Consider the following 15,926-nt stretch of genomic DNA (forward strand, 5'->3'; position numbering starts at 1 on the left):
GCTGGGCTACAGTCCCGCACACCGTTAGGCCGTCTTCCGCTCACACCCCAACATCGTGCAGCCCGCCTCCAGTGGTGTCGCGACAGGCGTGAATGGAGGGACGAATGGAGACGTGTCGTCTTCAGCGATGAGAGTCGCTTCTGCCTTGGTGCCAATGATGGTCGTATGCGTGTTTGGCGCCGTGCAGGTGAGCGCCACAATCAGGACTGCATACGACCGAGGCACACAGGGCCAACACCCGGCATCATGGTGTGGGGAGCGATCTCCTACACTGGCCGTACACCACTGGTGATCGTCGAGGGGACACTGAATAGTGCGCGGTACATCCAAACTGTCATCGAACCCATCGTTCTACCATTCCTAGACTGGCAAGGGAACTTGCTGTTCCAACAGGACAATGCACGTCCGCATGTATCCCGTGCCACCCAACGTGCTCTAGAAGGTGTAAGTCAACTACCCTGGCCAGCAAGATCTCCAGATCTGTCCCCCATTGAGCATGTTTGGGACTGGATGAAGCGTCGTCTCACGCAGTCTGCACGTCCAGCACGAACGCTGGTGCAACTGAGGCGCCAGGTGGAAATGGCATGGCAAGCCGTTCCACAGGACTACATCCAGCATCTCTACGATCGTCTCCATGGGAGAATAGCACCCTGCATTGCTGCAAAAGGTGGATATACACTGTACTAATGCCGACATTGTGCATGCTCTGTTGCCTGTGTCTATGTGCCTGTGGTTCTGTCAGTGTGATCATGTGATGTATCTGACCCCAGGAATGTGTCAATAAAGTTTCCCCTTCCTGGGACAATGAATTCACGGTGTTCTTATTTCAATTTCCAGGAGTGTATAACATGTGAACATGCTCGTGGCAGTCTACATAACTTAGACCAATAAATCAGCACATAGTTATAACCAGACTGGGCGCACGCAGTGTTATCATAATGACAAAACACAATCATGCACTTGTAATACAAGAGGAGGTGAACAAAGTGGCCATGGATGAATTTACTCTAAGCTTAATCACACATGACAGAATGCTGTTACACACTAATACTGTAATGTACATGAAACACAAAGGAAACAGGCAGGCAAAAGTACAATCCATTTCTGAATTTACTCTATAATAATTAACAGTGCAAGCAAGGCAATACAATTAAATCCTGTTACTACTGTGGAGAAGAAAATGACTGGTTATTGCTGAAAGTACACTCGCAAGATGGTGCACACATGCAGCTCTTTGATAATACAGTTGGCAAGAGTGATATGATCCATGAGGCTGTCAACATTAATACAGGGGATTCTGTCAGGAAGAGGCATTAAGCTGTGAAAATGAAGCTACTTGGTGGTGTGTAAGGATTAATTGCAAGACTTGGTTTATATCAAGAGAAAATGAAGCACACTACCACTAGCCCTCAATAAGGCTTGCAGGTGCCAGCAATTACAGCTCAGCTAAAGCGTGCAGTCCTGACTCACCAATGTTGTCTTCACTTCACTCCTACTTGTCTGTAACACTGTTATGGCAAGCTGTCTAATATTAATTCTTCTAACACAAAACACTCTGGAGTTAACACTCAGAAAAATGTTATCCCATTTAAATGAAGATGTGAGTTGCTTGGTGTTGGCACAGGAAGTGATGGTCAGGGAGCACTTTCTGCCATGTGCCGTTCTGGAAAAAACTCCAAGCTGCAGCAAGAAAGTGCATGGCAGAGAGAGACTCTATTCTTATTTGCAGCCTGATCTGGCACTGTGTGACATGTCATCTGCTGTTGATATCTGTTGAAGCAGATGGATGGTGGATGCCCACACACCGTAGTATGTCACCCCAAGGATACAATTTCACAAATTTTTTGATACATTTATCACTACAAAAATATATTCACACCCCTCCCCTAAATATGGGTAACAGTGGAAATAGGTTGGCAATAACAGAATCAGGTCTGTTTTTTGCCTCTACATTGTACATTTGGTCTTGTATTATCTTATTATTTGTTCTAACCTTCTGACATCTATTGCACATTTCTAACCTGTTTGACAAGTGTCACTGCATGTTGTTGTATATAACTGTTTCACGGAGCTTTGCTATACATTTTCTTGCCCCATAGTGACCAAACTTTTTGTGTACATAGTCAATAAGCAAATCCACATACTGTTCAGGAAAACATATTTTCCATTGGCTTTCACTTTCCTTCCTCCTTCTGAACAAAATGCTTTTGTGTACCTGATTTTCAGCCCTTTTTATGTATCTTATACACACATCAAAAAACGTTTTGCATCACCTCAGTTCCAAGAGTTCCAGAACCTCTACAGAAAATTGGAATAGAGATCAACATAAACATCATTTCCACCCTTTTTATTGTTCATGAAAACCACACATTGCATGTTGTACCACCATATAGCGAGACCTTCAGAGGTGGTGGTCCAGATTGCTGTACACATCAGTACCTCTAATACCCAGTAGCACATCCTCTTGCATTGATGCATGCCTGTATTTGTCATGGCATACTATCCATAAGTTCATCAAGGCACTGTTGGTCCAGATTGTCCCACTCCTCAATGGCGATTTGGCATAGATCCCTCAGAGCGGTAGGTGGGTCACATCGTCCATAAACAGCCCTGCTCAGTCTATCCCAGGCATGTTTGATAGGCTTCATGTCTGGAGAACATGCTGGCCACTCTAGTCTAGCAATGTCATTATCCTGAAGGAAGTCATTCACAAGATGTGCATGATGGGAGGGCAAATTGTCATCTGTGAAGACAAATGCCTCCCCAAGATGCTGCCGATATGCTTGCACTATTGGTCAGAGGATGGAATTCACATATCGTGCAGCCATTACGGTGCCTTGGCATATGTTGGCCCCACATAATGCCACACCAAAACAGCAGAGAACCCCCACTCTGCTGCACTCGCTGGACAGTGTGTTTAAGGCATTCAGCCTGACCAGGTTGCCTCCAAACACGTCTCCGACGATTGTCTGGTTGAAGGCATATGCGACACTCATCGTTGAAGAGAACATGATGCCAATCGTGAGTGGTCTATTCAGCATGTTCCTGTGATACAATATCCATAGTCAACGTCTATCGTCAGGAGTTCTGGCAACTGGGTTGATGCAGAACATTTTTGATGTGTGTATTAGATTGATTTGCTGTAAATATAGAACCCACCTTGTTAATTTCAAGTGGTTAAGTTTACATATTTCTAAGAAAGTCAGTGCCATGTGGTAACTATAAACAATTACTTTGTGTCCCAACAAACATTTCTGAAATTTCTGCAAGCTGAAAATAATAGCTATGGCCTCCTGCTTTGAGATACAAAAGTGACTCTCATATTGCTTTAAAGATCTACTTACAAAAGCTTCATCACCTTCTTTATTCACTTGAAACAACTTCCAGCAATACCAAACCTGCACAATCTGGTGTTAAACAAGATGGCTTAGCAAAATTTGGATGTTGTAGTATTTTGCTGTCCCACAGGGCCTCTCAGCTCCTCAAAAGTACTCTGACAGTCCATTATCCATTTGTCAGGTTCCTTAAGCATGGAGCATTAAATAATTGTCCTGCCATAAATCTCTGATAGGAAATGAATAAACCAAGCACACACTTTAACACCTTCCTTTCAGCAGAAGCTTTGTATTCCCTTAAAACATCAATTTTTTGCAGGACCTGGAAGAATTCCTTCCCCAGTAATGACATGTCCTAAAAATTTCAATTCCTTTTTTAAGAATTTGGTTTTATCTCAATTTCATTCTCCCTTTTGGAATTACTTCCACAACTTTGTCTAGTAACATGAAATTTTCTTCCAAAGTTAATGTGGAAATTAGAACACTATTTTCCTTAGTAATTCATCAGCCAAGACCAGTCACATAGCTCATGAAAATGCACAAACACTTATGTTCAGCCCAAAGGATAGGCTACAACTTTGTAATGATTACAATGACCTTCAAACAAGACTGCTGTGTACTTCCTGGATCCCTTAGGAAATGGTAAGTTCCAATAGCCATACGTTAAGTCCATTGATGCAAAGAATTTTGCCACTTTCAGTTTTTCTAACAATTCATCAATGTTTTCAAGTCAGTCACTTTCCGGTAGGTCCATCTTATCCAGAGCCCTAGCATTTTGACAAAAGCCTGACAGGTCCAATCTTACTTAGGACCCAGAGTCAAAGGATTATTGTATACACTTTCAGTTTTTTCAATAATCCTACACTTAAGTGTTTTTTTAATTAAGTCCCTCACAGCTTCCCTATGCTTTTTAATAGTTTTTAATGGTTTTTGAGAACCTTCAGATCTCCTTTAACAGTCTAATAACATACACAGTCTCCTACTAATCCTGTATGATCTCAGAAAACCTTCATATGCTTAAGCAAAACCTCTTTTAATTCTCTTGTTTGGTGAAACCTCTTTGAATTCTCTCTTTTGGTGTTTGTTTAATTTGTGAATTTCTCCCACTTTTTCCTGTTCTTTTTTTTTTACTGCAAAAATTCCTCTGTATCCATCCCCATTTTTTCACCATATCGATTATACCCTTTGAACTCATCCTTTTTTCCTACAATACCTTATAGGGATATTTTTCTCTTTCGTCAGTCATCAGTTTCTTTTTCCTAAAACACAGTAAAGTCACTTTTCTCCCATTTATTTCCAGATTCACAGAATGCTTGTTAAAAATCCAACTTCACTTTGTCCTTATTAAAGAAGTCTACATGCACTGCCACATCAATACTTGAACTTGGAATTGCCAGAAAGTTGTGATACAAATGAATACCATTTATTTTTAAAGGCAACATTACTTTATGTTTAGCAGGTTTCTTTATCTTCCCTGTGGAAAAAATTATTTAGATACCTAAAACAAGCATTATTTCCAATGCTTCCTTGTCACTTGAAACATGTAACAATTTCTAACAGCATAAAGATTGCTGCCACTGTCAGCTAAACACTACCATTTATCATATTGTACCAACAAGTTAATTACTAGCTGTCCTGTCTTTTCTTGCTGTTGTTGACTTCAGATTATTCCAGTAAATAGTGCACAATTTCCCTTATGTCAAAACCTTCTTCACATCTAGAGGTTGTCCGCCCCCCAGTAGCTGAGTGGTCAGCGTAACAGACTGTCAATCCTAAGGGCCCGGGTTCGATTCCCGGCTGGGTCGGAGATTTTATCCATTCAGGGATTGGGTGTTGTCCTGTCCTAATCATCATCATTTCATCCCCATTGACATGCAAGTCACCGAAGTGGCGACAAATCAGAAGAATTGCACCAGGCGAGTGGTCTACCCGATGGGAGGCCCTCATCACATGACATTATTATCTAGAGGTTACACATGCATTTGTGGGATTCCTCTTGCTGTTCATCCTAAATCTGCCCACTAATGACAAATGATAATGCTTCAACAAACCAATCTTCTCTCTCTGAATCTGTTTAAGTTCACTTTCAGCTTTATCTTTTTCCACATTTCCATTAATTGTAGGATCCCTGTTACAGTCATCATCTGCCTACACAAATCCTCAGTGATCTCCCACACTTCCTCCATATTTCCTTCATTTAGATCCTGCAATCCCTCATTATCTGTGTTCTCCCCTTCTTCCTGACAAGATTCCTCATCTGTTCTAGCACACAAGGTTTCCATATAAAGAAGTTACATACGCTGCAGTGTTCACTTCCCTCACCTCTGTGCAAAAACTTGTCAAAGCCACTATTAAACATGCATATTCATGCTTTGCTGGTTTCATTTGCCTCAGTTGTATACATTTAGTCATTACTTTTAAATTCCATTTCCCTATTGTTAATGTATACAAAAGGCATAGCAACCGCTACCCATGCTGTGAACGATAGCAACTTCACAGACAGGATCTAGTTTTCTTTATTCTGTAATTCTATGTCATTCCCTACTCATACACCCACCAGCTGTCTGTTGTGAAAATCATCATCACATATTGGAGAGAATGGTGTATAAAAAGGTTGTTTCTCTCTGGTATTTGGCCTATTTGCATTGCATGAGTTCCTTGCCCCCTTCACAATTGTTATTCTGTTTATATTAACATTCTGGTAGGTTTCTACAGTTCCATCCCACCTGAAATTCCTGTTAGCCTGCTCCTCCTCTGCAATAACTTTTCTACTCTTTCCAAGTAATTAATAAACTTATTAATGTCATCCGTAGGAGAAGCAATAATTTTGTAATTCTGCTTCATAATCAACTTCCCATCTAACCCCATTATAATTTGCTCTATCTCTAATGTATTTATCAAATATGATGCATTCATAACCCACTCTAAGCAAACCTTTTTACACTTTCATTCCTGGAATTGAGCTTTTCTTCTGCCCAGAAACTGTTTCACAATTCCATTTGTTTTTGTCTATACCAACATTCTTGCAAAAATGTTTCCTTAAATTTTTCTAATGTGTCACACTGCTCAGTGGCAGTTAAGCCCCATGTCCTAGCTTCTTCCAAAACTTTTGACATAATGAAGCCTATCTTTTGGCAATCACTCCATAATATAGGCAAAGCATTCTCAAAATAATTTCAAAATTGTTTTGGATGCACATTTTCAGACAGATCAAAAAATTGCCTATTATTAATATAAGCAACTTTATATGATTCAGTAACAAGATTACATTCAACACTGTTGGTACATATTCTAATGTCATACACTACCTTAGACAGTCTGTTGTCATACTCATGCAGTCTACTTTCAACTCTCTCAACCTGGTTAGTCAGCTGATCACTAGTTTTCACCACTACCACACAATGAGACACAACATTTACAGGTTTTAAATGGTTTTCACTTTCAGCATTAATCTCACTATCTAAGGCTTTATGTTCATTTTCACAAATAAATTCAACAGAAGCAACTTTCTGCTCAACTTTATGTACATTCTCTTGTAACCGATCTATCCTTTGCTTCCTTTGTATAGCCACACTTTTAATAACTTCTGTTAATTCACTTTTCACACTTTCTGAGGACTGTTTACATATTTTCTTGGCTTGAGAAACTCTTTCCTCAATCTTAGTTTAATAAAATGCAAATCTTTCTCCCACATTTGCTTCAACTCAGAAGCCTGTCATTCTATTTTCTCATTAATTTCAAATTTATAAATTCTAACATCACCAGCTAAACTACAGATATCTTCTGATTGCTGTCAATTTTTTATGAAGATTACCAATCTATTGTTTAAGCTCACTAGAATAGAAAGCTCACTAGGTTAGTGGTGCATATCTAGTTTCACATCACTAAAATTTTATTCATGTTAAACATTATTCATTCAAACATTTCTTGCAAGCTTTCTAGTTGACTTTACTCTTGTATAACTCCCTGTTCAGGTTGTTTCACAGGCAATATACCAAATTTGGTATATGTTTCCACAATTTTTTTGTTCATCTACATTAAAATGACTGACATCAAACAAATTAGTATCGACCAAACTCATTCAATTGATTATTGTCAAATTAAAGTGTACTGTACATGCATATCTCAAAGAACAGACACTGTGAATCATCCACAGCTGTACAAAATAAAACCAACTTGCTGATTGTAAATTCCTTGACATCAGCTGTATTAGGTATAGATCTACTGCCCAGGAGTGACATATGGAAATATTTACTGGACCGGCCTTGAACATGGATTTCCTGATAATCATGAGTGGCCATGTTATCCACTTCAGTTATCTGTGCACACTCCTTGGACCAACACAAATTTCCAGATGTCACACTGCCTACATCCTTTTATCATAGGCCACAAAATTCATCACCTAATGCTTCCAACATTACTTCAATGCCTACAGCAGAGAGAATGAGGCAACAAGGAATCAAGATGAATGTTGTTATTGTCGTGTGCCCTTGTAGACTTAGAGTACTTACACATATGTCTGAAAGAAGTGTGATAAAAGGATGTAGACAGTGGGAAATCTGGGTTAGAGTCCTCATCCAGCATGAATTTTTGTATGTCACTATTGGGTAATAGATCTATACCTAATACGGTTGATGTGAAGGAATTCACAGCCAGTGAATTAATTTCAAAAGTTAAAATGCTCTCCTGTAGCTACATTCATTATAACATTCTGTTCTGTTTCTGTCCCAGTGATTGGAGAGGACTGCTGTACATTACCAACTGCAACATCATTATTTTCTTATCCTCCTGCTTGCCTTTGCTTGGGAATGCATGGTTTATTGACACTCAAACTAAAACTGAACCACATCCTCTTCTTGCACAACTACAGAAATGTCACTGTTTTCCATAATAGCAAGCCTTTTAATACCAGCCAATACTAGACAAAACAAGCTTATCTTACCTACAGTCATCTGCTGTATCCACATTTTGTCATCTCTTTGGGTCTCAACTTCAACTTCTGCTACACCAGTTTCCATGCCTCCGTCTGTTGCATATGTCATCAGTGCTGTTCTACTCCACTAGCCACTAAATGAAAAATGTGCCACTTTCTCTTACAGTTCTACTGTGCTTCCTCCATTATGTAGATGATGTTTTGCCATCTGCTTCCCATCATAAAGAGACAGTTTTCATTGCATCAGCCTCATTTGTACTTTCTCATGCTGTATACCAAGCTACACTGCCCTCTTCCAGAATCTCACTCATTCACAGTTTCAACATGCTACACTTTTCTTACTTCCTGGTTGGATATGCACTATGTGCAGCTGTGTAGCCTGTTTCCTACACAAGGTTGTCCACCCTCCTATTGGTGATATTCTTCTGCAGCACATACCTTCCCTGAAGTAAGTGAGTAATGTTTTTTTGACTGTAAAGCTGTAATAAAAACCAGTCACACTACGCAAATTACATGGTACATAAACTGTTCTCAAGTTCCATGTTTTACCAATATTAAATGAGAGAAAGTCTTTTAATGAATATTCTGATATATTCAAAGAATGGAAAACCCAGGATGGCATAATGCCAGTATTATGGAAAGGATAGATTGCTACATGCCATATTGAGGGTATGGTGAGTCGTAGACAAGTGCAACAAAAAGACTGTTAACCATGTGAGCTACCAGCTGAAAGGCCTTCTTCTATTGCAGAAAACACACCCAAGTTCACACAAGCCCAACTCTCAAACACATGATCATTGACTCTGGCGACCCATACCAGACAGTAGTTGGGAAGTTGACAGTTGCTTGCTGTTTGGCCTCAGTTGGTTGTAGAGAGTGAGTGCATTATCATAAATGTAGCTTACAATTGTGTACTGCATTATGTATATGTTATAGCTGAATATTAAGTCCACACCTTCTCACAGAACATGCAGGTTGGAGGCTTGTCTGCTCTGTAAAAGAGCATAGGTCATGATCTGCAACAGATCTGATGACAGAACACAGTGCCCATGCAGGCACAGGTGTTTTGGAACAAACCATTCATTACACACTGTTGAACAAGGAGCTCTGCAGTAGACAACTCCTATATGTTGCCAAGTTGATGATATGACAGTTATGATTACAGTGGGCATGGAATCAATGAGATTGGACTATTGATATACAGGTAGTGTCATCTGATTGAATAAATCCCATTTCTTTTTACACCAGGTCAACGGTTAAGACTGGATTTGACATCATCCAGGCGAATGGCCGCTTGATTCATATAGCACACCATGGATGCAAGCCACTGGGGCCAGTATTATAATAGGAGTGTAAGATGGCAGCTAGAGTAAAAGTTAAGCAAGTGTCCTTCCAGAAAAATGTAAATTTTGCTGTAAAAAAGAAATCGTGTGAAAATTGTAAGGATGAAATTATGAAACTGAATGAATGGATAACGAGCTTACAGTTCATAATCAGTAGCTTGAAAACATATTTTGAAAATACAGCAAGAAAACAGTGAGCTGAACAGTCTAAAACTTTTGCGAGATAGTTCATCCATTACAGAAAAGTGGTCAAATGTGAAGTGCAATAACAGCACGACCAAAGTGCAAAATCAGAAAATATGTGAAAGTAATGCAATCTTTGCACACAAAAACATATTTCAAGTACTTTCAGCCACCGATAGTGAAAATTCGACATATGGTTTGTATGAATGATGGGAAAAGCAAAAAGGCACTGTGAATAAGGTAGGAGAAGAAAATTTATTGACAAAAACAAGCGTGAATGAGGTCAGTATAAATGTTCCTACCAAATATTGTGCCAAAGTGTTTAGTAAAACAATAAAAAATGATTCACATATTGTGGACTCCAATAACAGCAAACTGTTTGTGCTTTCAGACAGACATGGTCATGGACTTTTGAGTAAGCTAAAAGAAACAGCTAAAACATATTTGTGTGGTATAGTGAAACAAGGGGCCCCACTTAACTAAATTTAAAAAATTACTGCATCCGCAGATAATGACTTTGTTTTACTTCTGGGAAGCGCAAACAATGTCTACAAAAATGAAACAGTGGGTGCTACCCGTGATCTTAAACAGTATCTGAGAAACCTCACTCACACAGACATAATAATGGTTGATATTCCACATCACTGTGATCTTGTAAGATGCTCATGTGTCAATATGGAAATAAAAAGTTCCAACAATCAGTTTGCAAAAATTTGCAGATATTTTAAAAATGAGAAATATGTTGATTTAAGCAATATTGGATGTAGATTCCACACACAACACAGATTTCATCTGAATGATATGGGGAAAGAATATCTGGCAAACCTGATAACCAAGGAAATAAAAAACCACCAAAATAAATTCAAAACCTAAATGATAATTGCATCACCATCGCCAGACTCCATAATGAAAGCACTTCAAAAAGAGGTAAAAGCATTAGAACCACCATCAGCACCAGCAAAGCATGTAAAAAAAGATGAAGTGTTACAAGAAAGAACAGTGAGCAGTGATTTGAATGACAAGAGAACTACAGTTGCTCATCATCCAAATATTATTTGAGATGAAAATAAGAAAAATGAGAAGACTCCAAATTCACAAGAAAGTACAGCAGTAGTGGCAGAACCAACATTGGAAGTGTCAGAATGTACAAGTATATCCTGAAAGGTGCAGGAAGCCTGTCCTTCTCAAGGATTTTTGGTATCCCACCAGGACACAGGAATGAATATGACAGCACAAAATGTAAATAAAACTGTAACCAGTTCTCACCCTAGTTACCTGCAGATTTTAAGCCTAAATATTCAGTGCCTTAGAAATAAATCACTGGAACTCGAGGTAGCAATGAATGGTGCAAACACTGACTGCATATGCATCATGGAGCATTGGTGCAGCAGTTTTGAAATAAGTATAATTAATATTCATCCATATAAGATGGCAAGTCAGTATTGTAGAAAAAAATGTAAAAATCAGAGGTGTGTGTATCTTTACTAAATCAAGTATCAGGTAAAAGAAGATGTGAAGCTGAATCATTGAGTGTGGAAAATAATTTTGAAGCAGCAGCTATACAGTTGTTTGAAATACAGGGAAAAGTCATAGTCATAGCAATATAAAAACCCCTACTGGGGATACAGACATATTCATTAATCAATTAGAAACACTGCTTAACATTCTTTTTATTGAAGGAGCCACTGTAGTTATCTATGGGGATTTCAACCTAAATCTTATGATTGAAAGTAGACTAAAAATCAATTCCTAAATCTGTTATGTAGTTTCAATCTGTTTACACACATACACAAATCCACAAGAATAACTTATAGTACAAACAGTCTTATAGATAATATATTTTCAAATGTACGCTGCACAGAAGTAGAAGTAACAAATCCTGATTTGGGATTATCAGACCATAATGCTCTTGTCCTCAAAATTTCTTCAATGCCACTGCAAGAAAAAAAGTGTACTTAATGTATAAAAGAAAATTTTCCACTGAAAACTGTGTAATATTAATAATTATCCTAACTAGTGAGTGCTGGGCAGAAGTGCTGTCCCTAACAAATACGAATGATGCATATAACACTTTTTCTTAAATTTTCATGGGATATTTCGAAATGTGCTTTCCAAAGAAGCTGTCAAGAATCACATCACATCGCAATACAAAGCCAAAGTCTTGGATCACAGCTGGCATCAAAACTTCTTGTGGAACTCGAAAGAGAATAATTCAAAATTGAAGACATCTACAGATCCACAGTTTATAGAATATGTTAAGAATTACAAGATGTTATATTGAAAAGTAATTGCCAAGGAAAAATTTATAAGTAATGACAACTTAATAACACAGTCTGATAACAAATCAAAAGCCTTATGTGAAGACCAGGATATCATTCTGGAAAACACAGAAAATGTCAATATTAAAAAACAAATTTGGCAAATTACAACAAGAGTTACTTCACAAATGCAACAACTTCATTAAGCTTGAAATTTAGAAACCAAGAAAAACCTGAATTTCCAAAAGCTGCTTGTAGCATGAGGATAGATCCAACAGACGACATGAAGTGTTCAAAGTAATAAAAACCTTGAAACCTAAAGTGTCAGCAGGAGTAGATGAGGTGTCTGTTTATATCATAACAATGACAGCTGCACAAATCTCAAGGCCCTTGGCATACATAGCCAACTTATCATTTAGTGAAGGAGTGTTTCCGGAAAGGATGAAAATGTCAAAAGTGAAGCCATTATTCAAAAACGGTGACAAGGTAGAAAACTGTCAGCCAGTATCCCTCCTTCCAGCATTTTCCAAAATAATAGAAAAATTAATGAAACATAGAATCAACAAATATCTAAATTACCATAAGTTACTAAATAGAAATCAGCATGTCTTCCAGGCAGGTAAAAATACAGAAACAGCAATAATATTCTACACTGAACAAATAATCAAAAATCCAGAAAAAGATAACATCATTGTAGGAATAAATTTAGATCTCTTCAAAGCATTTGACACTGGCAATCATGGCATTCTTTTAGAAAAACTGGAAGCATTAGGTGTTCATGGGACAGGGAAAAATTGGTTTGAATCATACCTACAAAACAGAACACAGATTGTAGGACTGATGTCAGATTACTCCAACCACAAAATAAATTTAGTATCAGATGCAAAAAATGTGGAAATAGGAGTGGTTAAGGCAGTATTCTAGGTCCCTTATTGTTCATTATCTACATAAATGACTTTTACACCTCAGACAGAGCAGCAAAGGCAATACTATTTGCAGATGACACTAGTGTGCTAATAGGTGCACAAAAGCAAATGCTGCAAACAACTATTGATCAAGTAATAAAGAATGTCCACACTTGGTTCAATTCAAACCAGTTGACATGAAATGCAACTAAAAGAAATTATATGCAGTTTGGGAAAATATGTCAAAATGTAAATCTTGATCTGTTGTTGGGTGACAAGCCCATAGACTGAGTGTCATCATCAAAATTGCTGGGGATTTGTGTAGATGAAAACCTTAATTTTAATGACCACATAATGAAACTTGTGCAGAAACTTAAATCGGTCTGTTTTGCTCTTAGAGTTATTGCAAATGTCTGTACTGCAAAGGGTGTCAGGATGGCATATTTTGACTATTTTGAGTCTCTTGCAACATGCAGAATAATATTTTGGGGTTCCACCACCTGCCGTCTAAAGCTAATCTTTCTGTTACAGAAGAGGGCTATCCGAATAATAACACACAGTCATCCACAGCCACAATGCAAACCCTTATTCAAAAAGCTTAAAGCTCTAACAGTGTGTGTGTTTTATATGTTTGGGCCCACCTTGCAGATTTTCAGACAAATACTGACTTGCATAACTACAATGCTCAAAATAGCACAGCACTTCATACTCAGTGAAGAAAAAGAACACACACACCAAGGCATGTGTGCCATATTTGTACAAAACTCTACAACATAGTGCCAGCCAACATCAGAAAGTTAGAAGGTGAAAACAGATATAAAGTAGAATTTAAAGAATTTCTACTTGAACAATGTTTTTACTCAGTAAATGACTATTTAGGCCAATAAATAATTCTGATAATGTTTACATTAAGGCAAAACTAAAAACACTGTCTTTCATCCCCTAAAGTTTCTGTTAATTTTGCATATCTGATGGACAGCTGCTGAGTGTGAAGGGCTTCCTGTTTAGGGTAGACAAAAGTAAAGCCTTGGGGCAAACAGACTATGCAGTTGCAATACTGTTAGTACACATGTATAAAAAGTTGTATTACTGTGTCTTGTCTGACCAAGTATTATTCTTTGTACATTTTTTGTACAATTTTGTATGTATTATTCTTTGTACTACTTAATGTAAAATAAAATAAAATGAATATGGGGGATGTTCACTTGGGGTTCCAAGGAACCTGATTCAGCAAATCTGGGACACTTTTAAGATGCCAGCTCTGTGTCCACAAACCAATGACATATAATTTATGGGAACTGAATGACCTGTGGATAGGCATCTCATGCCACATACTCCCAGAAACCTACCAAGGGTTTGTTGAATCCATGCTATCCAGAATCACTGATGTGCTCCATTCCAAAGTGGTACCAGAACATTATTATCAGGGTGATCATAATTTTGTGGCTCATCACATTGTGCATGCACATGCACACATGTTTCTATGTGTGTGTGTGTGTGTGTGTGTGTGTGTGTGTGTGTGTGAGAGAGAGAGAGAGAGAGAGAGAGAGAGAGAGAGGGAGGGAGGGAGGGAGAGAGTGTGTGTGTGTGTGTGAGAGAGAGAGAGAGAGAGAGAGAGAGAGAGAGAGAGAGAGAGTGTGAGCAAGAGCGAGTGTCTTTCTGCTGTATGATTATTTCCTATGTTACAGAACATCTGAGAATGCAGTTCTTCAAGTCTGTAACTCAAGCACTATTGGACTTCCCTGAACTGAATGTGTTGGCACCACTGCAGCTTTTGTTAGAGGCATTAAATGCTCGCAAGTCTCTTCCCAGTGAAAACCTTGGCACAGTATTGTGGAATGTGGCCTGCTACCTGGATTGCTTGCCTGCAGAAGCAGGTGCAGGACTGTGGGGTGGTCTTTTAAGTCAGCTGGAATTACTGCTACGCCGGCTGTCACTTGGCCTGTCTGTCCTCCCTGACCCTGCTCCTCTTTTGCGAATTGCTTCTGCTGCACTCAGAGCTCCAGGAATTACAACATGCAAGGTTAGTTCAGGCTAAATGAAAGTTGTTATTGCATACCTTAATGTAAGTTCATGATGAGGAGTTGTCATATACAAAGACATTGCTGACATTAATTAAATCACTGCTTTTTGAAGCTACATATCCAACTTTTATGGCATTGATATCTTGAAATCTGAAACACTGGAGCTGATAAAATTATGTTTTTAATCATGTAACATAGGTACTATCATGAATCACAACTTCAGAAATTTGGAATAAACTAAGATATAAATTAACTGTAGGAAATTACTTCCATTGAAGGAATTTACAGCTAATCGAATTGATTTTATCAACACTATTTTTGCTTTAAAATGCTACAAATGAATGCAATACAATTAGCAAAAAAACTGCAGCTTGGAAAAGCAGTCTTTCCTACCCAGTTATATTAAGAAGCTACAATTTATCTATTTGCTTCTGCTTAGTATTCACATGAGTGCACTGATTATTTTTATTTGATCCTATATGTTCTTCACATGAGATACAGTGTACCTGCAGCTGTTACACTGTGCTGTTACGCTGTCCAGTCACATTAATGTGACCATTTGTCAAAAGCCTGAATAACCACATTTTTCAGTGTGGACTACTGTAAAACATGCAGGAAGTGAGTCAGTGACATTCTGGAAGGTAACAAGAGGGATTTGGAGCCATGACAACTCCAGTGGTGTGGCCAACTGTGCTAGGTTTCTCGGCTGAGGATCCATGGCACGAACAGCCCAAATGAGATGATCCCACAGATTCTCAATTGGGTTTAAATCCAGGGAGCATGGTGACCAGGGGAGTATGGTAAACTCATCCTGCTGCTCTTCAAATTATGCTCCTACACTGCCAGCTGAATGAATGCATGGTCCTGCTGGTAGAGGCCATTCTCCCGAGGAAAAACAAACTGCATGTAGGGGTGGACATGGTCCCAAATGATAGATGCATACGT

At 38.5% G+C, this 15,926-nt stretch overlaps 1 protein-coding gene across 1 annotated transcript in view; it reads left to right on the forward strand.

The window, feature by feature from the left end:
* Positions 1–15,926, forward strand: part of LOC126183377 (protein unc-79 homolog) — an 852,060-nt gene that overhangs the window by 665,609 nt on the left and 170,525 nt on the right. Inside the window, 1 exon segment of the mRNA XM_049925310.1 lies at positions 14,646–14,980. Coding sequence (XP_049781267.1) covers positions 14,646–14,980 — 335 coding nt within the window.

This window comes from Schistocerca cancellata, chromosome 4 (genome assembly GCF_023864275.1).
Source record: "Schistocerca cancellata isolate TAMUIC-IGC-003103 chromosome 4, iqSchCanc2.1, whole genome shotgun sequence".
Taxonomy (NCBI): domain Eukaryota; kingdom Metazoa; phylum Arthropoda; class Insecta; order Orthoptera; family Acrididae; genus Schistocerca; species Schistocerca cancellata.